At 48.9% G+C, this 25,372-nt stretch overlaps 5 protein-coding genes across 7 annotated transcripts in view; all 5 read left to right on the plus strand.

The window, feature by feature from the left end:
- The window catches only part of LOC119843274 (zinc finger protein 850-like), a 1,382,451-nt gene that overhangs the window by 1,254,576 nt on the left and 102,503 nt on the right, over window positions 1–25,372 (plus strand). The gene's annotated exons all lie outside the window — the stretch shown is intronic.
- The window catches only part of LOC119842642 (zinc finger protein 239-like), a 1,225,455-nt gene that overhangs the window by 631,218 nt on the left and 568,865 nt on the right, over window positions 1–25,372 (plus strand). The window contains exons 2-3 of the mRNA XM_043496896.1: window positions 19,133–19,220; window positions 19,593–19,719. Coding sequence (XP_043352831.1) covers window positions 19,197–19,220; window positions 19,593–19,719 — 151 coding nt within the window. The 5' untranslated portion in view covers window positions 19,133–19,196. The remainder of the gene's footprint in view (window positions 1–19,132; window positions 19,221–19,592; window positions 19,720–25,372) is intronic.
- Window positions 1–25,372, plus strand: part of LOC119843367 (zinc finger protein 664-like) — a 1,158,238-nt gene that overhangs the window by 482,352 nt on the left and 650,514 nt on the right. Inside the window, exon 1 of one of the 2 annotated variants that reach the window (XM_043496960.1) lies at window positions 19,129–19,220. The exons of the other annotated variant lie outside the window; for it this stretch is intronic. The gene's annotated coding sequence lies outside the window, so the exon portion shown is untranslated. Of the gene's footprint in view, window positions 1–19,128; window positions 19,221–25,372 lie in introns of those variants that run through there. 2 annotated transcript variants of the gene reach the window in all.
- Window positions 1–25,372, plus strand: part of LOC119843338 (zinc finger protein 850-like) — a 621,437-nt gene that overhangs the window by 482,352 nt on the left and 113,713 nt on the right. The gene's annotated exons all lie outside the window — the stretch shown is intronic.
- LOC119843296 (zinc finger protein 184-like) lies at window positions 717–23,554 on the plus strand. 2 transcript variants are annotated; one of them, XM_043496708.1, is made up of 3 exons: window positions 717–763; window positions 20,284–20,397; window positions 20,767–23,554. In XM_043496708.1, the coding sequence occupies exons 1-3, from the start codon at window positions 730–732 to the stop codon at window positions 22,470–22,472; spliced, it is 1,854 nt and encodes a 617-aa protein (XP_043352643.1). In that variant the 5' UTR covers window positions 717–729; the 3' UTR covers window positions 22,473–23,554. The 2 variants fall into 2 exon arrangements, with proteins under 2 accessions (XP_043352643.1, XP_043352644.1); XM_043496709.1 differs by having other exon boundaries at window positions 20,770–23,554.

Consider the following 25,372-nt stretch of genomic DNA (forward strand, 5'->3'; position numbering starts at 1 on the left):
CCTGTGGGTCAGCCCATGAAGTATGGAGACTGGGGTCTTACAGCAACATGTGACCGTGTCATCTGATAGTGGAATCCATCTTAAACCATGGACTTTTCCATGAGGAACTGGGAGGAGGTCAAACTGGAACCTTATGCAAATCTTATTTAAAGGTGGGAGAGGAGGATACCCCTGCTTACCACCCAAGATGTCTGCTGGAACTAACAGCAACTGAACAGGGGGAAGGATTGGGCCCAGACTAGAAATGAGTCTAATCTGTGAAAGAAGCTTATCGGAACATCTTTGAGGGTGAGATATTACATGTAACCAGTTTCTTTGTGTATTAAGCTTAGCTTCACATTTTTGTTTTATTTTGCTTAGTAGCTTACTTTGTTCTGTCTGTTATCTCTTATGATCGCTTAAATCCTATCTTTTATACTTAATAAAATCACTTTTGCTTATTAATAAATGCAGTGTAAGTAATTGTTACTGGGGGGGGGGGAGAAACAGTCTCTCTTTATTTCAAAAAAGAGGGGGAACAATATGAACTTATATTCATCCATTTGAAGCCTGTGCAGTTCTAGCCTCTTTTGAACCTCACTCTCACTCATTTTGCTGATTTTCTGCCTCTATTTCTCTTTCCTGAAATAAGCAAACAGAAAATAAAAAAACCCAGTAACCACTTCGTCTGTTTTCCAGGGGCAGGGGGCTCTGCTGGACCCTGCTCAGAGAGCCCTCTACAGGGACGTCATGCAGGAGAACTATGAGACGGTGACCTCGCTGGGTAAGGGATTCCAGTCCCCTCGGTTATTAGAAGAGGTGGGGTCTGCGTATTGGACTCTGGTCAGGTTCTTCCCTGGTCAGTTAGATTAGAGACAAATGGGTTCCAAAATGCACAGCTGCCATGTGAGAGAGACTTGCATCTCTGTGCCTTCTCCAGTGGGACATGGGTGTCAAAATCTAATGGACAAGCTAAACCATCCCCAGCCCTCCAGCTTTTCAAGGGGGAGAAGCTGTGTATTGTCCCCTCTGTATTGTTTCCCATTCACACAAAAACTCCCTCTTCACTTCCCTCCTGGGGAATAGATCCTGCTATGGGGAGGGCTCTGGGCTCTGCAGGATTAGAAAGAGGCAGTGGTTTAACTCCAGAGTTGGGTTTGCGGCAGCAAGGCCCCCAGAGCACACAGATCCTGGGAATGCCTAGTGAGGGTATAATAATTTTCCCCACCTCCTCAACTATCTGTCTGTCCCAAGGGGGCTCAGTGACCATGTTCCCATCCTTTTGGCTTCCGCAATCCCCCAGCACACCAGAGGATAGATTCAATGCACAGAATGTCCTTTGTGACAGACACTCTCCCACTACTTCAAGCACTCTGATCTGATCTAATTTCACCACCTGTGCAGGATTTCCCATTCCCAAACCTGACCTGATCGCCTGGCTGGAGCAAGAGGAAGAGCCATGGGTGCCCAATCTTCAGGCCTGCAAGGAAAGAGACATCCCAAGAGGGACCCAGACAGGTGAGAACTGACACAGAAACCATCTGGTGAATGAAGGAAAAAGTTGAGAATCCCAAAAATGTGGTGTGAATAAGTGCCCTCAGTTCTTCCTCATCTCACCCAGGGCAGGGCTGTAATCAGCAGATATAGCTTACAGCTTTCCACTCACCCTGTTAGCTGCTGGAGTTTCCTTCTCATCTTTCCTTCTCTGTGAGTCTTTGGGTGGGAAGTGGAAGCAGAATCCAATTGCTCAGTCTGTGCAGATTTAGAGTATGGGGTTTTCCCTTTGTGCTATTCCTCTTTCTCCCCAGCACAATGACTCCTGTCTGGATTGTCTCTCTCCCACCAGGTGATAAGACAGTGAATGAGAAGAAGGAGGAGAATGATCATGAGGAAGTTCCTGAGGAAGTGGAACCACAGGGGACCTTTGTGGGAAGAGCTGCAGGGAATTTTTCCCAGTGCTTGGAACAGGGAGAAGCCTGGGGAAATTGGCAGAGGTCAAAGAGGCTGCTGGGGAACCACCCAAGGAAGAAAGTGGTTGGATCTACTCTATATGAGGGAGGAGACAAGAGTCCCATTGAAGCCACAGTAAAGCTGACAAATCCTACCAAAGGGAAACCCTATCAATGCCTCGAATGTGGGAAAGGATTCATTCTGATATCACACCTTGCTACCCATCAGACAATCCATACTGGAGAGAAACCCCTTCAATGCTTGGACCGTGGGGAAAGCTTCAATAACTGCTCAGACCTTAATAACCATGGGAGAACCCACATGGGAGAGAAACCCTATCAGTTTCTCAAGTGCGGGAAATGTTTGAATTGGAATTCAGCCCTAATTGCACATCAGAGAATCCACACTGGAGAGAGACCCCCATAAGTGCTTGGACTGTGGGAAAAGTTACACAGCAAGATCAGGCCTTGTTACACATCAGGCAAGCCACACTAGGAGAGAGACTTTATAAATGCTCGGCAGGTGGAAAAAGCTTCAGTAACAGCAGAAACCTTAATAACCATTGGAGAATCCACACAGAAGAGAGAGCCTATAAATGTCTGACCTGGGGGAATGGTTTCCTTTGGAAGTCAGCCCTACTTTTAAATCAGTTATTGAATGTCCAGGGAGATTGAAGTGTTCTCCTACTGGTTTTTGTATGTTACCATTCCTGATGTTGATTTGTGTCAGTTTATTCTTTTATGCAGAGACTGTCTGCTTTGGCCAATGTACATGGCAGAGTGGAATGGCTGGAACATGATGACATATATCACATTAGTAGATGTGTAGGTGAATGTGCCCCTGATGGTGAGACTGATGTGTTTGGGTCCTATGAAGGGATAGCTCAGTAGTTTGAGCATTGGCCTGCTAAATCCAGGGTTGTGAATTCAATCCCTGAGGGGGCCATTTAGGGATGTAGGGCAAAAATTGGGGATTGATCCTGCTTTGAGCAGGGGATTGGACTAGGTGACCTCCTAAGGTCCCTTCCAACCCTGATATTCTATGATTCTATGGTGTCACTAGAGTAGATATGGGGACAGATTGGCAATGGGGTTTGTTGCAGGGATTGGTTCTTGGGTTAGTGTTTCTGTGGTGTGGTGTGGTGTGTAGTTGCTGGTGAGTATTTGCTTCAGGTTGGGGGGCTGTCTATGGCCTGTCTCCCACTGTCTGTGAGAATGAGGGATCATTTTCCAGGATAGGTTGTAGATCGTTGATGATGCGCTGGAGAGGTTTTAGATGAGGGCTGTACATGATAGCCAGTTTTATTCTGTTATTTTCCTTGTTGGGCCTGTCTTGTAGTAGGTGACTTCTGGGTACCTGTCTTGCTCTGTCAATCTGTTTCCTCACTTCCCCAGGTGGGTACTGTAGTTTTAAGAATGCTTGATAAAGATCTTATAGGTGTTTGTCTCTGTCTGAGGGATTGGAGCAAATGCGGTTGAATCTTAGGGCTTGGCTGTAGACAATGGATTGTGTGATGAGTCCTGGATGGAAGCTGGAGACAAGTAGGTAAGTATAGCAGTCAGTAGGTTTCCGGTATAGGGTGGTTTTTATGTGACCATCACTTATTTGCACTGTAGTGTCCAGGAAGTGGATCTCTTAGTGGACTGGTCCAGACTGAGGTTGATGGTGAGGCAGAAATTGTCTTCTTCCCATCGGTCCATATGATGAAGATGTCATCAATGTAGCGGAAGTAGAGGAGAGATGCTATGGAACGAGAGCTGAGGAAGCATTGTTCTAAGTCATCCACAAAAATGTTGGCATACTGTGGGTCCATGACGGTACCCATGACAGTGCTGCTGACTTGAAGGTATAAGTTGTCCCCAAATCTGAAATGGTTGTGGGTGAGGACAAAGTCACAAAGGTCAGCCACCAGGTGTGTCATGGCCTCATCAGGGATACTTTTCCTGACAGCTTGTAGCCCATCCTTGTGTGGTATATTGATGTAGAGAGTTTCTACATCCATGGTGGCCAGAATGGTGTTTTCAGGAACATCACCATGCATTGTAGTTTCCTCAGGAAGTCAGTGGTATCTCAAAGATAGCTAGGAGTGCTGGTAGAGTAGGGTCTGAGGAGAGAGTCCACATAGCCAGATAATCCTGCTGTAAGAATGCCAATGCCTGAGATGATGGGGCTTCCAGGATTTCCAGGTTTATGGATCTTGGATATCAGATAGAATACCCCAGGTCGGGGTTCTAGAGGTGTGTCTGTGTAGATTTGTTCCCATGCTATAGCAGGGAGTTTCTTGAGCAGTTGGTGTAGTTTCTTTTGGTACTCCTCAGTGGAATAGGAGGATAGTGGCCTGAAGAATGTGGTGTTGTTAAAGGTCCCTGGCAGCCTCCTGTTCATAATCTGACCTGTTCATGATGACTACAGCACCTCCTTTGTCACCCCCTTTGATTATAATGTCAGAGTTGTTTCTGAGGCTGTGGATCACATTGTGTTCTGTACAGCTGAGGTTATGGGGCAAGTGATGCTGTTTGTTCACAATCTCAGCATGTGCACATCTGCGGAAGCACTCTAGGTAGAAGTCCAGTCTGTCATTTCAACTATCAGGAGGAGTCCATGCAGAATTCTTCTTCTTTTAGTGTTGCTAGGAGGGTTCTTGTGGGTCAGTGTGCTGTTCAGTGGTATGTTGAAAATATTCCTTGAGTCGGAGATGATGAAAGTAGGCTTCCAGATCACCACAGAACTGTATCATGTGCATGGGGGTGGTGCGGCAGAAAGAGAGTCCCCGATATAGGACAGACTCTTCTGCCAGGCTAAGTGTGTGGTTGGATAGATTAACAATATAGATTCATAGATACTAAGGTCAGAAGGGACTATTATGATCATCTAGTCCAACCTCCTGCACAACGCAGGCCACAGAATCTCACCCACCCACTCCTGCGAAAAACCTATCACCTATGTCTGAGCTATTGAAGTCCTCAAATCGTGGTTTAAAGACTTCAAGGAGCAGAGAATCCTCCAGCAAGTGACCTGTGCCCCATGCTACAGAAGAAGGCGAAAAACCTCCAGGGCCTTTTCCAATCTGCCCTGTAGGAAAATTCCTTCCCGACCCCAAATATGGCGATCAGCTAAACCCTGAGCATATGGGCAAGATTCACCAGCCAGATACCCAGAAAAGAATTCTCTGTAGTAACTCAGATCCCACCCCATCTAACATCCCATCACAGGCCATTGGGCCTATTTACCATGAATATTTAAAGATCAATTAATTACCAAAATCATGTTATCTCATCATACCATCTCCTCCATAAACTTATCGAGTTTAATCTTAAAGCCAGATAGATCTTTTGCCCCCACTGCTTCCCTTGGAAAGCTATTCCAAAACTTCACTCCTCTGATGGTTAGAAACCTTCATCTAATTTCAAGTCTAAACTTCCCAATGACCAGTTTTAATCCATTTGTTCTTGTGTCCACATTGGTACTGAGCTTAAATAATTCCTCTCCCTCTCCATTATTTATCCCTCTGATATATTTATAGAGAGCAATCATATCTCCCCTCAACCTTCTTTTAGTTAGGCTAAACAAGCCAAGCTCCTTGAGTCTCCTTTCATAAGACAAGTTTTCCATTCCTTCGATCATCCTAGTAGCCCTTCTCTGTACCTGTTCCAGTTTGAATTTATCCTTCCTAAACATGGGAGACCAGAACTGCACACATTATTCCAGGTGAGATCTCACCAGTGCCTTGTATAATGGTACTAAAACCTCCTTATCTCTACTGGAAATACCTTGCCTGATGCATCCCAAGACCTCATTAGCTTTTTTCATGGCCATATCACATTGGCGGCTCATAGTCATCCTATGATCAACCAGTACTCCAAGGTCCTTCTCCTCCTCCATTACTTCTAATTGATGCATCCCCAGTTTATAACTAAAATTCTTGTTATTAATCCCTAAATGCATAACCTTACACTTCTCACTATTGAATTTCATCCTATTACTATTACTCCAGTTTACAAGGTCATCCAGATCCTCCTGTATGATATCCCGATCCTTCTCTAAATTGGCAATACCTCCCAGCTTTGTATCATCCGCAAACTTTATTAGCATACTCCCACTTTTTGTGCCAAGGTAAGTAATAAAAAGATTAAATAAGATTGGTCCCAAAACCGATCCCTGAGGAACTCCACTGGTAACCTCCCTCCAGCCTGACAGTTCACCTTTCAGTAGGACCCGCTGTAGTCTCCCTGTTGACCAATTCCTTATCCACCTTTCAATTTTCATATTGATCCCCATTTTTTCCAATTTAACTAATAATTCCCCATGTGGCACGGTATCAGACGCCTTACTGAAATCTAGGTAAATTAGATTCACTGCATTTCCTTTGTCTAAAAAATCTGTTACCTTCTCAAAGAAGGAGATCAGGTTGGTTTGGCACGATCTACCTTCTGTAAAACCATGTTGTATTTTGTCCCAATTACCATTGACTTCAATGTCCTTAACTGCTTTCTCCTTCAAAAATTTTTCCAAGACCTTCCATCCTACAGATGTCAAATTAACAGGCCTATAGTTACCTGGATCACTTTTTTTTCCTTTCTTAAAAATAGGAACTATGTTAGCAATTCTCCAATCATACGGTACAACCCCTGAGTTTACAGATTAATTAAAAATTCTTGCTAATGGGCTTGCAATTTCGTGTGCCAATTCCTTTAATATTGTTGGATGAAGATTATCTGGGCCCCCCGATTTAGTCCCATTAAGCTGTTCGAGTTTCACTTCTACCTCAGATATGGTAATATCTACCTCCATATCCTCATTCCCTTTTGTCATGCTACCATTATCCCTAAGATCCTCTTTAGTCTTATTAAAGACTGAGGCAAAGTATTTGTTTAGATATTGGGCCATGCCTAGATTATCCTTGACCTCCACTCCATCCTCAGTGTTTAGCGGTCCCACTTCTTCTTTCTTTGTTTTCTTCTTATTTATATGGCTATAGAACCTTTTACTATTGGTTTTAATTCCCTTTGCAAGGTCCAATTCTACTTGACTTTTAACCTGTCTCACTTTATCCCTACATGTTCTGATCTCAATAAGGTAGCTTTTCTTGCTGATCCTTCCCATCTTCTACTTCCTGTATGCTTTCTGCTTTTTCTTAATCACCTCTCTGAGATGCTTGCTCATCCAGTTTGGTCTACAAGTCCTGCCTATGAATTTTTTCCCTTTTCTTGGGATGCAGGCTTCCGATAGCTTCTGCAGCTTTGATTTAAAGTAATCCCAGGCTTCCTCTACCTTTAGAGCCATAAATTCTTCAGTCCAATCCACTTCCCTAACTAATTTCCTTAATTTTTGAAAGTCAGCCCTTTTGAAATCAAAAACCCTAGTTGCAGATTTATTTTTGTTAATCCTTCCATTCAGTTTGAACTGCATTAGCTCATGATCACTTGAACCAAGATTAACTCCTACAACCGTTTCTTCTATGAGGTCCCCACTACTCACCAAAACCAAATCTAAAATGGCATCCCCTCTAGTCGGTTCAGCAACTACTTGATGAAGGAATCCATCAGCTATCACATCTAGAAAAATCTGAGCCCTATTATTATTACTAGCACTGGTCCTCCAGTCTATATTTGGGAAGTTAAAGTCTCCCATGATCACGCAGTTTCCATTAGTATTTACTTCATTAAAAACATTAAAAAGGGCTCTATCCATATCCAGATTAGATCCCGGAGGTCTATAGCACATCCCAAGCACTATCCCAGGGGAGGCTCTAATAGTTTTCTTCCCCAATGTAATTTTTGCCCAGACGGACTCTGTCTTATCCATTCCATCACTTCTTATTTCTTTACATTCTACCTCATCATTGATATACAATGCTACTCCACCACCTTTACCTTTATTTCAGTCTTTCCTAAACAGCACATACCCTTCAATACCTGTAGTCCAGTCATGACTACTATTCCACCATGTTTCTTTGTTATCCTTATAATATCTGGTTTCACTTCCTGCACCAGTAGTTCCTCCATTTTGTTACTAGGCCCCTTGCATTGGTGTACAAACATCTTAATTTTTGCTGTTTGGCCTCGCTCACATTCTGTACCCTGACAGGTTTCAGAGTAGCAGCCGTGTTAGTCTGTATTCGCAAAAAGAAAAGGAGTACTTGTGGCACCTTAGAGACTAACAAATTTATTAGAGCATAAGCTTTCGTGAGCTACAGCTCACTTCATCGGATGCATTCTGTACCCTATTAGGCATGGTCATTCTACAGCCAATATAACCTATTAGACTGGTATCCGCACTGCCCTTCCTGCTTATATCCATTCTCCTACCCAAGACTGTATCCTTTCTTACTTCGTTTCTTCCCTCTCAATGCTAAAATCCAGTGTGGAGATTACCGGGAAATCTCCCAACCATCTCCCCCAAATTCCTAGTTTAAAGCTCTCTTAATCAGTTGTGCCAGCCTCCATCCTACAAGTCTATTTCCTTCCCTACTCAGATGAAGTCAATCCCGAGAGAACTGTCCTCTGTCCATGAATGCCTCCCAGTGGCCATACATCCCAAAGCCCTCCTTATAGCACCACTGCCTAAGCCATCTGTTGATAGTCATAATCTTGTCACACCTTTGTTGCCCTTCCCTGAGTTAAGGGTACCACTGTTAAAGCTCCCTGTGGCATGTAGGAGTTTAGATAGTTTATTGCCCTTAATAGGCATCAGAAAATAAACACAGGAGAGAGACCCCATAAGTGTTTGGACTATGGGCAAGGTTTCACAGAGAGATCAAGCCTTGTTACACATCAGAGATTCCACACAGGAGAGAGACCTTATAAATGCTTGGTTTGTGGCGAAAGTTTCATTTGGAAGTCAAACTTTATAACACATCAGAGAATCCACACAGGATGCACACCCCATAAGTACTTGGTGTGTGGGAAAAGTTTCACACAGAGATCAGCACTTCTTACACATCAGACACTTCACACAGAAGAGGGACCTCCCAAATGCTTTGACTGTGGGAAAGGTTTCATACTAAGCTCACAACTTATTAGACATCAGAGAATCCACACAGGTAAGTGACTTTATAAATGCTTGGACTGTAGAAAAAATTTTAATTGTAGCTCAAAACTCACTCAAAATCAAAAAACCCATATGTAAGAAAGACACTATAAATATTCTGAAAGTGTGAAAAGTTTAATTGGAGCTCTCTTCTTATTGCACACCCACAGAATTCCTTCTTAAGACAAACCTCAGAATTGCCTTGATTGTGGGAAATGTTTCCTGTGGAAGTCAGCCCTTATAACACATCAAAGGATCCACACAGGAGAGAGACCTCACCAGTGCTTGGACTGTGGGAAAAGCTTCATTCAGCGATCACTCCTTATTAAAAGTCAGAGAATCCACAGAGGTATGAGAGACCCTAGAAACAGCTTGACTGCAGAAAAAGATTCAATTTGACTTCACATCTCAGTGACCCACACAGCAGAGAGGCCTCGAATATGGGGGAAGCTTCATTTGGTGCTCCTGGAGTATCAGGCATCCAGGAATCCACACAGGGAAGAAACGTCTGAGATGTTCTCAGTGTGGAAAATGCGAACGCCATGTTGGATACCAGAGACTCCTCCACTCTTCAGGGAAATTCTCTCAGGGCCCTGACTAGACCATAGTAACAAACCCATTTCCTCATTCCCACACACATCAGGAGCTTTTGGCTCCCAAGGATCCAGCTGCCCATCACTGGGGTGAGGATCCAGCAGCAGCTGAACATCAGGTGGTCAGTGATCCTCTGGCTCTGCCTGGTCTAAGCAAACCCCAGGCAGAGGAGAAGCCCCCATCATCCCCTCCTCCTTGCTGCAGCCCTGGCTGCTGAGCTGATGGGCCAGAGGTGGAGGAAGGGAGAGAGAGAAACTCCTCTAGCTGCTCCCTCTGCCTGGCTGAAGTTCCCCCATCTCCCTTCCCTTCCCAGCTGGGATCCCCCTACCATGGCAATGAGGAGAACGACACTTGGGCCAGGCCCACCTTCACTCTAGATACCTGTCCCCTCCCCGCATCTTCCCCAGCCCCTTCTCTTAGCTCCCCCATTTACCTGGTGCTGTTCCCTGCAGAGGGAGTGTCCCTGGGGCTGGTAACTCCTCCCCTCCCCAAATCCTCTAGGGTGCTCAAATGTTAAGGAACCAGGCCAATGGGTTCTGGGGAGGATACTGGGGATTAAAGGGTTGGGGCTGGTGGAGCTTGAAAGCAGGGGGAGCTGGGTGCTGGGGCTATCGAGTGTTTGAGGATCATGGGATAAGCATAGAGGGAAAGCACAGGGTTAGCAAGGTGCTGCCTCTCATCACTCACACCCTCTTCCCCCTCTGCATTCAGACAGCACCATTGAGAGGGGCTGATTCCCACAGGGCCTGTTATGGGAGGCCTAGAGATCCCACCTCTGCATCCACAGCATCAGCCTCTGAAATTCTGTCTACGTTAGGAGGTGTGGTCGGGATTAGCCAGCAGAACTCTGTGACCCTCCACCAGATTTCCTAGCGTAAACTCACTATGAGCATCTTATGTGTTCTGACCAGTGTTCCCTCATTTTTTGCATCCATATGTGGAATGAATTTGGTTCTATGCACCAGTATGTGACACATCATCTCCATATTGGTGCACAGAACAAAATTCATGTGGTGGGGATGGGGCCAAGGGGTTTGGAGTGTGGGAGGGGGCTCAGGGCTGGGCAGAGGGTTGGGTGCAGAGGATGAAGGCTCTGGCTAGGCATGCAGGCTGTGGGGTAGGGCTGGGGAGAAGGGGTTTGGGGTGCAGACCATGGTGGGGAGAGGACTCCCCCCCAGCCCTCTCTCATTGCAACAGCTCGGGGCAGGGTGAGAAGCACCTCTCCCCAGCCATGGCAGCTTCTGTGGCCCTAGGCCGGGCTGAGGGAAGGATTTCTCTCCCCTTGGACCTTGGCCAAGCCTGGGAAGGGGCTCCTCTCCCTGCCTGCCTCCATGGCCCTCAATAGCCTGAAGTGCAGCTGAGTAGCCTGCAGGGAACAGAGTTTCTGACACAACCCCCCCCCCCCACACCTCCCGTTAGCAGAGTGATTGCTAGTCCCTGAGTTCCCCCTTTTGGGCCAGATTTTCTCATTCCCAGATTGTCTCACATTATACGAGGCTGTGCTGAAAAGCATTTAGTGTTTGTACATTTTATCCCTTTTGGGGGCCAGAATTAACTAGATGCTAAAAAGGTGGGGAGCAGGGACACTAAAATGTGGTGTTTTAGTTCTGTACTATTTCAGGGCAATGGGGTGAATGTGAGAGATTCCCTCCTTCCCCTGTCACTGTCACGCTCCTCTCTCCACAGAGCAGCCTCTGTCCCAGCCATGGAAAGTTTAACCTGCCTCCGTTCTATCCCTCCATCTCCCATGATCTCACGTACCACCCTGTCCCTGGCTCTCCATACTTAGGAGTCACAGCTTTGAAGTCTATGATCTTAAATCGAACTCCAGAGGGCTGGAGAAGGAAGTGTCACAGACCTGGGAGTGGGCAGGGAAATCTCAATGAACTTCAAAGCACAGTTTGACCTTTCAGATCTTATAACCCCATTTCCATCTATTGGTAAAATTGCTTCCCGGCTTTTTCTAGGTTTAGTCCAGATCGTTTGTAGATGGGAAGGTTTTTTTGTCTTTCTTTCTCTTTCTTTTATTATGATGATGCTAAAACTTTTGTAACTCATACAGCCGAATAATGGGGCAAGAAGTGAAGTCAGCTTAGCCACTTCAGAAGAAAATGGGTAAATTTATTTTCTTGATTTTGAGTTTGAAATGATTCTCTGAGATTTCACTTTATGAATGTGAAATCATTTTATAGTCCACCCTGGACTGTATATTTTTCTCTCTTTGTGAAGGCCGTGAGGTCACGTACTTTGTTATTAGTTTAGTTTGACAGGATGTGTCACAAATTTATTGCAGATTTCAAGAGACAAATGGTCATTTGCCAGAATAGTCCTTTTTTAGATTTTATTTTAATGTTTATCTAACCCTTTGTCGTGAGATTTTTGTGTGTGGTTTGAACAATGACAGTGATCAATATCTCTCAGCATGAACACTGATGGTGACAGCTAGATTCAGAATGAGAGAGGCAGAGACTGAAATGGAGAATGAAATTACTGCATGATCCCTGCAGTGATGTGAGATACCATTGGGAGGGGGAGAAGTTGGGGGAACAGAGCTGGGAAACTGCTGGGTTTGGTCCTCAGAGCCAGACAGCTGAGGCTGAGAACTGTGAACTTGCTGCACCAGTGCCAGAGAGCAACTAGACTTGGACTGTGAGTGTCATGTGAAGCTGCCCCTGAACTCTAAAGGACCATGAACAACACCCCCAAGCAATGATAGGGGTGGGGGCAGCATCTCCCTATTCTTGAAATGCCAAATTTGGCTCAGGCAAGAAGGGAGCCAGGGATATTAACAGACCAGGGCAGCCTTGAAGCCAGCCTGACCCCCATCTACTGCAGTGTCCTGTGCTGGGATGACAGAGACTCTCTTTGCCCCCTAACCTCATGCCCCATGTTTACCGTTTATGTATGGTTCTGATATATCGTGTACAATGTAGGCCTGGTGAGAGATCATTGGAAAACTCATGATCTGCCATTGAAATGCATGTAACACCAGTGCATGTAGAATGGTGAGATTTTACTTTAGATTTTAGATACTAAAGGATTGGCAATTGCATGATTTCTGGGTAAGATCTGATTTGTTTATTAACCTGGGTGTGTAGCTGATCCTTTGAAATCAGGAGAACCTTTAACTGGAGATGCTGGTTTTAATAATCACTCATCCCTATAAGCAATGCTTCTAGTGGAGATACAGTAAAACAGGAGTATCTGAGGGAATTGCTTCTCTGACTTCTTTAGCCAGATTTCAGAGTAACAGTCGTGTTAGTCTGTATCCGGAAAAAGAAAAGGAGTACTTGTGGCACCGTAGAGACTAACAAATTTATTAGAGCATAAGCTTTTGTGAGCTACTGTAGCTCACGAAAGTTTATGCTCAAATAAATTTGTTAGTCTCTAAGGTGCCACAAGTACTCCTTTTCATTAGGCAAAGTGATGATGACACAGAAGTTCTCTTTCTGGCTGGTTTGGTGTACCTTTTAAGTGAAGGACTACCGGTCTTTAGCTGTGACTGCCCTTTTTCTCAGAAGTTCATCCTGAATTGGATACTCTCAGTAGTGTCCCACTAAAGCAAACCTTTACACCCCAGAAGGGGGGAGAATGGAGTTTGGGGCACAGCCGGAGGCACATGCCCTGAAGAGGACACTGTGGTCCAGGAGCGACACGGATCCAGATCCGAAGAGATGGAGAGAGCAAAGCAGTGACAGAGCGTGAGACACCACCAGAGGAGGGTGCCCTGCTGACGGACTGAGATAATTCCCTGGACAACCAGCAGGAGGCGCTGCCGTGGTGAGTCTGCACCCAGTGACATGAGGGCAGTGTCAGTCCCTGTCACAGTGGCAGGACGCTGGCACAAGCCCAGAATGCAGCAACAGCTGTCAACCATCACCTACCTGCGGGACCCCTTCTTCCGGGCTGGGATCCGGGGCCTGGGTGGGCGCAGGATCTGGCAGCAATCAATCAGATGCAGGGGAATGCACCAATTGGCTGTGGATGCAGTGAAATGGACCAATTGGGAAGTGGACCAATTAGCGCTTCTTTTTGAGCTGCAACGTGTCTGTTCTGCAAATCCCCCGGACACTTGCTGTTTCAGAAAATCCCACTCAGCAGGCTCAAAAAAGAGGCTCTCTCTGGGAAAACCCAGACGTGGGGTAACCCTGATTGTTACTGACATATGCCATAGTTCTGGGGAACGCCCACAGACTAACTCCTCAGAGACAACAAAGGACTGACTGTCAGTGTTAGAAAACTCTTATTTGGCCACCCACCAATAGGAAGAAAGGGGTAAACAAAGAAGTTTACCATTCATCTGTAGCACAGTGTGGAGCTCACCCATGCCATGGAGTTCCCTGACCCCAGGACCCTGCAAAGACTTTTCCAGTATAAATGTTCTGAGTATAAGAAGGAGGAAAAAGGGCTCTGGCCACCTCCCCTCTCCCATCTTTACTCAGGGCAGCAAGATTGCTTGAAAGACAAGAGGAGTATCATTGAGCTGGGGGGAGTGGTATTAGCTGAAGGCTTTCCAATGAGCATGGACTAAAGAAAGCTTTTGGGTGAGAGAAATCCTTTTGCTTGTAAGGGTACGTCTACACTCCAAAGCTAAGTTGACCTGTATTAGGTTCACTTATAGCCACTGCAGTAATGACTGAGGTAGATGATGTCCACACTACCCTCCTTGGGTCACTGTGGTGCGTCCTCACTAGGAGCTTCCAAGGATCCAAGAGGGGCAGTGTGGGGAGCTGAGAGCCTGGTCTCTCAACTCCAACAGCAGCTCGCTCCCAGGAATGTGGCTGCCCTACAAGTTCTGTGTGAGCTGCCCCCCATCTAGGCCCCGTTCCCCGCTGGCCTGCCCCCCTCCACTCCCACTTCTCCACAGAGAGCGAGGGAGGCCACCTGGGGCTTCTGCCCCCTCCTCTCCCCTACTGTTCCCCTCCCATTTTGACACCAGACCATTGATAACTACTCTGAGTGCAGTCTTTAGTTGTGCACCCACCTTGCAGTAATTTCATCTCGATCAATGAATCCCTCCCTGCTGGTCAGAACTGAGTCTAACCCGGCTGCCCCCTGGTTACTTCCTCCACCATCAGAAAGCAAAAGTTGTCCCTGACATGTTCCCAGCACTTATTGCACTTTGGGTGCTGATAGGGTGGCTAGGTGCCCAGTTTTCAACCATGAAGTCCAGTCGAAAAGGGCATCTGACAGTGTCCAGTCAGATCTACTGAATGGCCACCCAAAGTCTAGTTATTGCAGGTGGGAAGGCACTGGGTCATCACTCGCACCAGACCCTACTTATCTGGGGCTGCCTCCTACCTGCATAGGCAGCTTCAGCTTCCAGGCCTGACCCCTCAGACAAGTCCCTCCTCAGCAGGGCAGGGAGGGTGGGGGGGGAGAAGAAGTGGATGGTGGGCAGACCCTTGGAGGAAGAGGCGGAATCAGGGCAGGGTCTCGGAGGGAAGAGGTGGGGCAGGGGTGGGACTGCAGGGGTAAGAGGCAGGGCAGGGGAGGTTCCAGCACTGCTGCTTGAGTGTCCATTTTTTAAATATTATCAAGTTGGCAACCCAAGTTGCTAGCTGAGAGGTTGTGAAAAATATTAATAAACATAGAAATACCATTTTTCACAGCAGCAGATTTACCAGCCAGCCATAAATACATTTTGATTTTCATGTTTATAGGTGTAAGGGGATTGTTGGCCCCTTACTGAAACTTAATGGGTTGGCCATTAGTTGGCTGTTTTAATCGGTTGGCCATCTCCTAATACCAAAAGAAAGGGGAAGGGCCAAAGAGAAATGAAGATCCTGAGACTGACAATGGGGAGGGGCCAAAGCTCTAGGTCAGCCTGAGTGACAAGGGAAGGCAGGCCAATGAGGGAGTCAGCAGCCCGGGGTCCCCTCCTTTGTGTCAGCTGGAGCTGGCTGGGCCAGAGCAGAGTGGGAGGCGCTAAGGAGAGAGGAGGGCTGGAGGCAGAGCAGCAGCAGTGCTGAGGCAGAGGGAAACTGGAGCAGTCGAGAGCTGGGAGCAGTGAGCGAAGGGGACCCTGGGCAAAGGGCCCAGGGCAAGGAGAGGCCCTCAGCCAAGAGGCCTTGCAGGCCAGACTGGGTGGGGGATCATAACCCTGACATGAAGAGGCTGACGCTAGGAAGAAGGTCCTGCCACCTAGTGAGGAGTGGGCAAACTACGGCCCGCGTGCCACATCTGCCCCATGGGACCCTCCTGCCTGGCCCCTGAGCTCCTGGCCTGGGAGGCTCACCCCTGCCCCTCCCGTACCGTTCCCCCTCCTCCACAGCCTCAGCTCACTGCACAGCTGCAGAGCCGTGGCCTGACTGGGTGCTCTGTGCCGCACAGTGGTGTGGCTGGCTCCACCCGCGCAGCGCAGCTACCTGTCCTGGTGCTCTGGGCGGCATGGCTGTAGCGCCGCCAGCCACTGGTGCTCTAGGCAGTGCAGTAAGGGGGCAGGGAACGGGGGGAGAGGGGTTGGATAGAGGGTAGAGGAGTTCGGGGTGGTGGTCAGGGGGCGGGGGTGTGGAAAGTGGTTAGGGCAGTCAGAGGGCGGTGAACAGGGGCATTGAAGGGGGCAGGAGTCCCGGGTGGGCAGTCAGGAAGGAGAGGGGGGGTTGGATGGGGCAGGGGGGACCATCAGGGGGCAAGAAACAAGGGGGGTTGTATAGGGGGCTGGGCTGGGTCACACCTGGCTGTTTGAGGAGGCACAGCCTCCCCTAACTGGCCCTCCATACAATTTTGGAAACCTGATGTGGCCCTCAGGCCAAAAAGTTTGCCCGCCCCGACCTAGAGCCTGAGAGCGTGTGGCCATCACCAGAGTAAGTGTCTGACCTGGAGCATCCCTGCAGCAGAGCCAGGGCCTGGGCAGGAGGCCTGGGACATGTGAGGATCAGACTGTGAACTGCCCTGGCATTTCAGAGACGGTTGTTTGGGGTTCCCCCACAGAGTGGGGTGACGTGTTTTCCTTTAATCTTTCCCACTTTTCTCCTTATTCTTTTTATTACTTGCTGTTTAATACATTGTATTTGTTCTGAACTCTGTGCAATGGTCAGGGAAGCATCCAAAGTGGAGAGAACACCCCACAATGAGGACACCTGTCCTGAGTGATCACAACAAGATTGGGGGTTGAGCCCCTCAGGAGCCCTGGGCTCAGCCTTGGGGTTATGGGGACCAGAGTGGAAGGGGGGGGGTCCTTGAGGTCATGAAGACCTCTGGGTAAAGGACTCAGATCCTTTCACTAGCCAATTCTACCCAGGCTGCATATCAGTCAGGAAAGTTCCCCACAATAGCCGGAGCCTTCCACCGCTTACCCAAGTGCATATTTATTGGTTTGTCCTGAAGCTAATTACGTATTTTAAGAAAAAGTGTCGGAGACCACGAAAAATTTGGTCGTGAGAACCCCTGGGCTAGATGCCCGTGACGGGCCCTTCTGACTTTAGAGCCTGTGAGTCTAACAGAAGCCAGACACAGAGACGCTGCATCGCGGTGGGTTGATCGCTAGGACCCGGGAGCGGCTGGGGGGCGGCTCTGGGGGGGCGGATCGCGGGGCTCAGGCCCGGCCGCGGGAAGTGACTCGCAGCCGCTGCGGCGACTCTGGCTCCCGGCGAGATCCCCGAGCCCCGGCGGCTGGTGCTGGGAGCCCGGAGCCCTGGCTGCAGCCGGGAGAGGGGAATCTCCAGCCGGGCCCTTCCCGCGGCTCCCCGGGAGCCTCCCCCAGGGCAGAGCCCCCAGCCCGGCCAGGGCCCCCTTCCCGGCCCGGCCCCGGCGGGCCCCGCTCGGAGGGAAGGTGAGAGAGACCCGCCCCCCCGTCCCCCCCGGGCTGCAGGGGGAGGGTTTGGCCCCAGGCTGCTCCCCGCGGCGCTGGCTGCGATTCCCTGCCCCGGGCCCAGGAAAGCTGCCACCAGCTTCCGGTGTCTGCGGGGGGAGCCCGGGAGGGGGCCGAAGAGGGGCGGGGGTGGCCCAGGGGGGATTGAGGGGAGAACAGGGATGTGTGAGGCCGGGGGCAGGAGGGGGATGCGGCGGACAGGATGGGACGGGGGAAGGGGGTGGCAGAAGGGGGGATGGAGCGATGATGGGAAATCGGGGAGACTTATGGGGCGGATGGGAACAGGGCTGCAATAGAGGGAAACTCTGAGTGGGGGGGTCACTGCGAGGGAAATGGTGGGATGCGGAAAGGGGAGGCTGGGGACAGCTAGACTACCTGGGGGCCGGAGGGATAGAGGTTGGGGTCGGGGAGAAGGGGTGGGAAGAGAGACAAGGCAACTCCCGCACCCATGGGGCAGGAGAGGGGGAGGGGCTGCCCCACCCAGCAGCCAGACGGGGTCAGAAGTTATAAGGCAAATATCCAGACCCCCCCCACACACGCCCTGATCCCCGTGTATTATTGTCAGACACACCCATGCTGGTGGGGTCCGTGTCTCTTGAGTGTTGGGGGCTGCCCAGGGCCCTGGTCTGATTTCCGGGCAGGATTCAGATCTCAGCCACACCGGAGTCAGACCGGAGTCACTGCTGGCTCTGGCAGAGGGTGGGTGTGGATGGGCCAATAGGATCCGCCTCTGCCTGCCTGGCCCTGGGGGCTGCCGGGGCAGGACAGGGAAGCTCAGGCATTAGCTGCTGCCACCAGAGGGCTCCGGTTCTGGCTCCTGATGTCAGAGCCCTTGAGCTGAGCTCCCTGGCTCCGCTGCTGCTTCCTCTACCTGAGAGCCCAGAGTGTGAAACTGCTGCTCCCGCACTGGGGCTGTGCCAGGGACAGACCTTCATTAACCCCCCACCCCTGGGCCCAGCCCGGGTGGGGACTTGCACTGAGCCTGGAACCAGCCCCCGCGGCAGCCCCGGGCTCTGCCCACACCAGCCCCTGAGCCGCAGCCTGCAGGGGATGGGGAGTCCCGGGGGAAAGGGCTGGGGCCAGGCAGGACAGTGACTCTGCACAAAGGGCCGCTGTCAGGGACCTGCTGGTGAGTTTGTACGGGGGGGGGCAGGGGCTCCCCATGGATCTGCGGGTCCCCGAGCTGCGGCCCTCAGTGACACAGCCAGGCTCACCCTGGAGAGCAAACGCCCATGGGAACGGGACAGTCCCCAGTTCTCCCAGGCAGAGCGGGGAGGGAAGGAGACAGAAAGGAGCAGCAGGAGCAGGAAGTGGGGAGGGAGGTTCCCAGCTCCCACCCCTGCCCGGATCCATTCCCTGCATCCCCCGGGGCAGACTGACTCTGCTGGGTACAAGGGGAAGAGCTGACCGAGGAGAAGTCAGTTCCTGCCCTGGCTGAGTCCCCGCACTGCTGGGGGGACTTGCTGCCCTCGAGGCCAATGTCAGGGGGGATCCCCCAAAGTTGCTCCTTTGATTCTGCTCTTTTATAGCGTTTATCTTAGAGACTCTGTCCCTGGCGGGGGGGAGGAGGAGGAGTAGGACAGTTAAAAGTGTCTCAGGGGTTCAGTGCTGGGGGCAGGGGCTGGGTCTGCATTGTGATAAAGTGACTGAGGGTTTTCCCAGCATGGCAGAGCCCAGAGCGTCTGTCTGCAGGGAGAGAGCCTGGGGGGAATCGGGGTGTGACATGGACTCAAGCCCCTTCTGTAACCTCCCCCATCGCCCCCACAGGCTAAGGAATCACGTCCACTTTTCACTCCAGATCGTCCCATCTTCCAGGAGACAGGGAAGGGAAATGTCTGTGATGGAGCAAGCTCAGGTAGGGAATTTTCAGGGCGGGGCTCGGAAAACAGACCAGACTCCCACTGCCGGTGCCTGACCCCACTGGGCAGAGGCTGCTGTGAAATACGAAGGGAAGCTGTCGGGATTCCTGTCCCTGTCCCTGGCTCAGAGCTCTGCTTCCCTTATCTGCCTGTGGCTGGCAGGCGAGTGGGAAATGAGAAGACCCTGCCCTGCTCCATGTGCTGGGGGTGACGACAAGGAGCTCTCACTTTCTCTCACCCCCTGAAGCCTCTTTACTGCTTTGAGCAGGGTGCAAGGAGAATTCAGCTTTTATGGGCCTCTTCCCCTGTGAATAGTGGGATTGTGGCTGGGTTAGCAGGTGCTGAGTGGGGGACTCTTGTTGTTTCAGATGCCGGTGACCTTCGAGGAGGTGGCTGTGTATTTCACCGAGGGGCAGGGGGCTCTGCTGGACCCCACTCAGAGAACCCTCTACAGGGACATCATGCAGGAGAACTACGAGACGGTAACCTCGCTGGGTAAGGGATTCCCATCTCCTGGGTTATTAGAAGCCGTGGGGCCTGAGTGTCTGAATCTGGTCAAGTTCTTCCCTGGCCAGTTGGTTTAGGGGGCCAGGGTCACGTTGTCCACAGCTCCTGTATGGGAGACACTTTGATCTCCATGCAATCTTCAAGGGAACAGGAGAGTCAGAAACATAATAGACATGTTAACTCATCCCCATCTCTCCAGCTTTCAAGGAACCAGAAGCAGGGTATTGTCCTGCCTGTGTTATTTCTCCTTCACACACCATTCGCCTTCTTTCCTGGGACTAGCTCCAGCTGTGCGGAGGGCTCTAAGTTCTGCAGGCTTGGAAATAGGCAGGAGTTTAACACATGAGATGTGTGTGTCTCAGCAAGTCCCGCAGAGCACAACTATCCTGAGGATGTAACAACACACACCCGCCCCCAGGTGTCTGCTGTTCCCAAGGGGTCTGAATTACCACAATCCCATGTAGGGTCAGGTTAAACTCCAGGAATGTTTCTTGTGACAAACTATCAATGCTCCATTCACCCTGACCTTTCCTGATTTCACTCCCTGTGCAGGATTCCCCATTCCCAAACCTGACCTGATCGCCCGGCTGGAACGAGGGGAAGAGCCGTGGGTCCCGGATCTCCGGGACTCCAAGGAAAGGGAGAACCCGACAGGCAGCCGCACAGGTGAGGAGTCAGGGAAACTGGCAGAGAAACCATCTGGTGAGTGAAGGAAAAAGCTGGGACTCTCAAAATGTGCCATGAGCGAGAGCCTTCAGTTCTGCCCCTTCTCACCCAGGTCAGGGCTGCAATCAGCAGGTGTCGTATCATGGACGCAAAGATCAGTCACAGCTTCCCACCCATCCTGTTAGCTGTCGGGAATTTCTTCCCTGACTTGACTTCCCTGGGAGTGTTTGGGTTGGATGTGGAGGCAGAATCCAATGTCTCCATCTCCCCAACAATCACTGTGCTGTGTTTTCCCTCTTTGATATTCCCTGTTCTGCCTTTTCTTTCCGGCACAGGCAGTGACTCCTGTCTAGCTTCTCTCTCTCCCAGCAGGTGATAGGACAGTGAGTGAGAACAAGGAGGAGAATCAGCAGCAGGAAGGTCCTGAGAAAATGGAACTGCAGAAGACATTTTTGAGAAGAGCTGAAGGGAATTTTTCCCAGGGCTGGGAACAGGGAAATGCCTGGGGAGATCAACACAGATCAGAGATGCAGCTGGGAAACTATCCTGGGAAGAAACTGGATGAATCCACTCAATGTGGCGGAGGATGCAAGGATGCCAAGGAAGCCACAGTCCAGCAGACAAGTCACAATGAAGAGAAATTCTACAAATGCCTTGACTGTGGGAAAAGATTCCATTTCACTGCAACCCTTCTTACACATTGGAGAACCCAGACAGGAGAGAAGTCCTATAAATGCTTAGACTGTAGGAAAAGCTTCAATAAGAAGTCCTGTCGTATTATACACCAGAGAATGCACACAGGAGAGAGACCCTATAGATGTCTTGAGTGTGGAAAATGTTTTAGAAAAAGTTCATTCCTCATTAATCATGGGCAAATCCACATGGGAGAAAGACCCTATAAATGTGTTGAGTGTGGGAAAAGTTTCCACCACAAATCAACCTTTAATACACATCAGAAAACCCACAAGGGAAAGAAAGCCCATAAATGCTTGGACTGTGGGAAAACTTTCAGTCAGTGCTCAAGACTTATTGAACATAGCAGAATCCACACAGGAGAGAGGCCATATAAATGTCTTGAATGTGGGAAAAGTTTTATGGCAAGTTCATCCCTTACTATACATGGGAGAATCCACACTGGAGAAAGACCCTTTAAATGTCTTGAGTGTGGGAAAAGTTTTATGACAAGTTCATCCTTTACTAAACATGGGAGAATCCACACAGGAGAAAGGCCTTATAAATGCCTTGAGTGTGGAAAAAGTTTTGTACAAAATACATCCCTTACTATACATGGGAGAATCCACACTGGAGAAAAACCCTATAAATGCCTTGAGTGTGGGAAAAGTTTCATTCAGAGATCAAATCTTACTACACATCAGAAAACCCACACAGGAGAGAAAGCCCATAAATGCTTGGACTGTGGGAAAACTTTCAGTCAGCGTTCAAGACTTATTAATCATAGGAAAATCCACACAAGAGAAAGACCATATAAATGTTTGGATTGTGGGAAAAGTTTTGGTCAGAGCTCATACCTTCTTGAACATAGTAGAATCCACACAGGAGAGAGACCATATAAATGTCTTGAGTGTGGGAAAAGTTTTGTACAAAATTCATCCCTTACTATGCATGGGAGAATCCACACTGGAGAAAGACCCTATAAATGCCTTGAGTGTGGGAAAAGTTTTCTGCTGAATTCATCCCTTACTATACATGGGAGAATCCACACTGGAGAAAGACCCTATAAATGCCTTGAATGTGGGAAAAGTTTTATGGCAAGTTCATCTCTTACTAAACATGAGAGAATCCACACAGGAGAAAGACCTTATAAATGCCTTGAGTGTGGGAAAAGTTTCCACCACAAAACAACCTTTAATACACATCAGAAAACCCACACGGGAGAGAAACCCCATAAATGCTTGGACTGTGGGAAAACTTTCAGTCGGCGCTCACACCTTACTCGACATGGGAGAATCCACACGAGGGAGAGACCTTATAAATGCCTTGAGTGTGGGAAAAGCTTCAGTAAGAGCTTGGAGCTCACCAAACATCAGAAAATCCACAAGGGTAAGAGACCCTAGAAATAGCCTGACTGCTGGAAAAGATTCAATTTGACTTCAGTGACTAACACAACAGAGAGACCTTGAACGTGGGAAAGCTTCATTTGGTGCTCCTGGAGTATCAGGCATCTGCAAATCTGCACAGGGAAGAGACCTCTGAGATGTTCTCAGTGTGGAAAATGCTCCAAGTGGAGCTAACACCATATTGGACATCAGAGACTCCCCCACAGAGCGCGGAAATTCTCTCAGGGTCCTGAGTAAGCCACAGTAACAAACCCATTTCCTAATTCCCACACACATCAGGGGCTTTTGGCTCTTGCTGGGGTGAGGATCCAGCAGCAGCTGAGCATCAGGTGGTCAGTGACCCTCTGGCTCTGCCTGGTCTAAGCAAACCCCAGGCAGAGGAGAAGCCCCCATCAGCCCCTCCTCCCTGCTGCAGCTCTGGCTGCTGAGCTGATGGGCCAGAGGTGGAGGAAGGGAGAGAGAGAAACTCCTACGGATGCTCCCTCTGCCTGGCTGAAGTTCCCCCCTCTTCCTTCCCCTCCCAGCCGGGATCCCCCTTCCATGGAGATGAGGAGAAGGACACTTGGGCCAGGCCCCACCTTCACTCTAGACCCCTGTTTAGCTTTTACATCCCTATCAGCTACCACATCTCCCCATGTGTCTAGTGTAACAGTTCCTGTTTCTATTGAAATGTTGTAATTTGAGTTCAGTGCTGTCTCTAACCTCCTTCACTTTCCTTTGATCCACCAGTGGGTCTTCCTTTAGCCAAGTACTTTGTCTCTCTGTCCAGCACCCTAGTGCTTTATTCCATGTCCCATTTGTCTACAGAACTTGTTTCCCAAATATTCACTGAAGGCCAGAAGTTTCAAGGCACCTAGATACTTTGTAATATGCCACTAGTGGCCTAAATCCTTTTAAAAATCTGACCCTAAGGGCCTTAGAGTGTCTCATATACAGGGCTTCTCAAAAGGAACTTTTTGTGGTATTTTTTTTACTAAGCATAGATATGCAACCCCAAGACAGATTGACAACCCCAAGAATTCAAACCCCATGAGTTATGCACCCAACAGTCTAGAATTTAAATAAAGAAATGAATACATTTTGTTTTTGTCTTATTATCTTTTTGTGTCTGAGCCTTTGGGGTGTACTAGCTTCATAGTTTTGCTGCTACCCTTTCCAAAGTCCCTATATCTAGGATGGTTGTATAATCCTGTAACATTTGATGCCATTTTACACTTCCAGGAACATGTGATTCCCCTCTACCACTTGCAATTGAAAATTGATTTTAAAACCTTATTTCTGTAAGTAACCCTCCATCCGGCACACTCTGAAGTGCCCACTTCACTTTTCTATGACTTCATTTACTGCATGCATCATTGATGTGGATTTTTCTACCATATTGTGTGTACTTCTAATCACCTGTTTAAGTTCCCAGCCTTTTATGGATGCTACATTTTTTGTTGTGTTACATTTCAGGGATGTTCTTCCTTCTGGTAAATGTACTGATTTCTATGGCCCAAGTCAAATCATTTTTAAAAGGAATTGCTCTGTTTCTCCTTTGCATTGTTCAGTCCGGGGGACACCGTGCTGACCTCACCCTTTCCTTTATGTTTTTGCAGTGGGCTAGCTAATGTGGGTTAATTGCCCCATGGTAAATACGGCGATTTTCTTATAGACGCAGACTCTACTGCTGATTCCAATGGTAAATGACCCATTATTGTTCATGGACTGAAAACTCTGATCCTGATTGGGTGGCTACTATTCCTGTTCCTTTGCCAAGCGCTGCCTCTGAATGTCTGCGCCTGTTTGTGGGGGCGTCATGGAAAAGAAATGAAAACATTTAAAACTAAAGAGTTAGCACCAAAAACTAAAAAGTTAGCACTCTCCCATCACCACTCATGTCCCACGTTCCCTTTCCTTTCCTTCCTTCCTCACGGCTTGTCTGTATGGTCTGATGCTAACAGTGTAAAGTTAATGCAAATAAATCCCAGGGCTTCAAACCCCTGTGTGGACGCTCTTATTCAGAAGTAAGGTGGCCTTAATTTCGCCAGTGGCAGTCAGGGCAAGTGCAGGAGACCTTCCTCCCAACACTGTAAATCATCAGGCTTTTGATCTCTTCTTGAACATGTTTAAAGCTTGGATAGTCCACGTGCAACCCATATTCGATGTTTCAAGTCCAAAGAGAAGGCGCGAAGCAATGGGGCGCTCATCTCATCTTCCCTGAGTGTTGCCTTGTGTAGAAATGGCATGACGATACTTCACAGCTTTGGCCTGACAAAATTTCATGAAGGGTTGAGATTGAATTTTAAGGTGATCTCATTCCTCCTCTCTCTCTCCTGAAAAGGACAGGACATCCTTCATGAGCAGGAGAATGAAGGCTGGTAGTGTCATGGCATACCCTGCTGTGCTGTGCTGTGCTGTGCTGTGCTGTACAGGGATCCCCTTTATAAGCAACACAGACCAAGTGGGGGCACTCTTGTCCCAGGAGAATGAACTGATTGAACCACAGTTTTGGTGCTTTAAACTCTAAAGACTCTCTGAGCTTAGCATCTCCCTGCTCACTGACCACAGGATAGCTAAACTGTATCTCTTCCGAATTAGGCACTGCCACGAAAATGTAACTTACAAAGGCAGCATTGTCTGTTACCCTGTCGTACATGGGGATTGTCATGTCGGCGACTCCATGACTGCCATGCTCACAAAGGAGTGAGGCACAGTCTGGCAGGTGTAACAAAAATATATTAAGCTCACTTCACACATTGTCACGTTGTATCTCAGCACAGGTGCAGAGTGTAAGGCTGATCTTGCTCCAAAGCATCCAGAAGTAGGGAGGGGCAGTTACCAGACATGCTCTGTATTTGTTTACAAAGCTGCATCGGATGTTTTCATTGCAGGCCAGCTACCGGGCTCGGCTGCTC

Source organism: Dermochelys coriacea, chromosome 14 (genome assembly GCF_009764565.3).
Source record: "Dermochelys coriacea isolate rDerCor1 chromosome 14, rDerCor1.pri.v4, whole genome shotgun sequence".
NCBI lineage: Eukaryota > Metazoa > Chordata > Testudines > Dermochelyidae > Dermochelys > Dermochelys coriacea.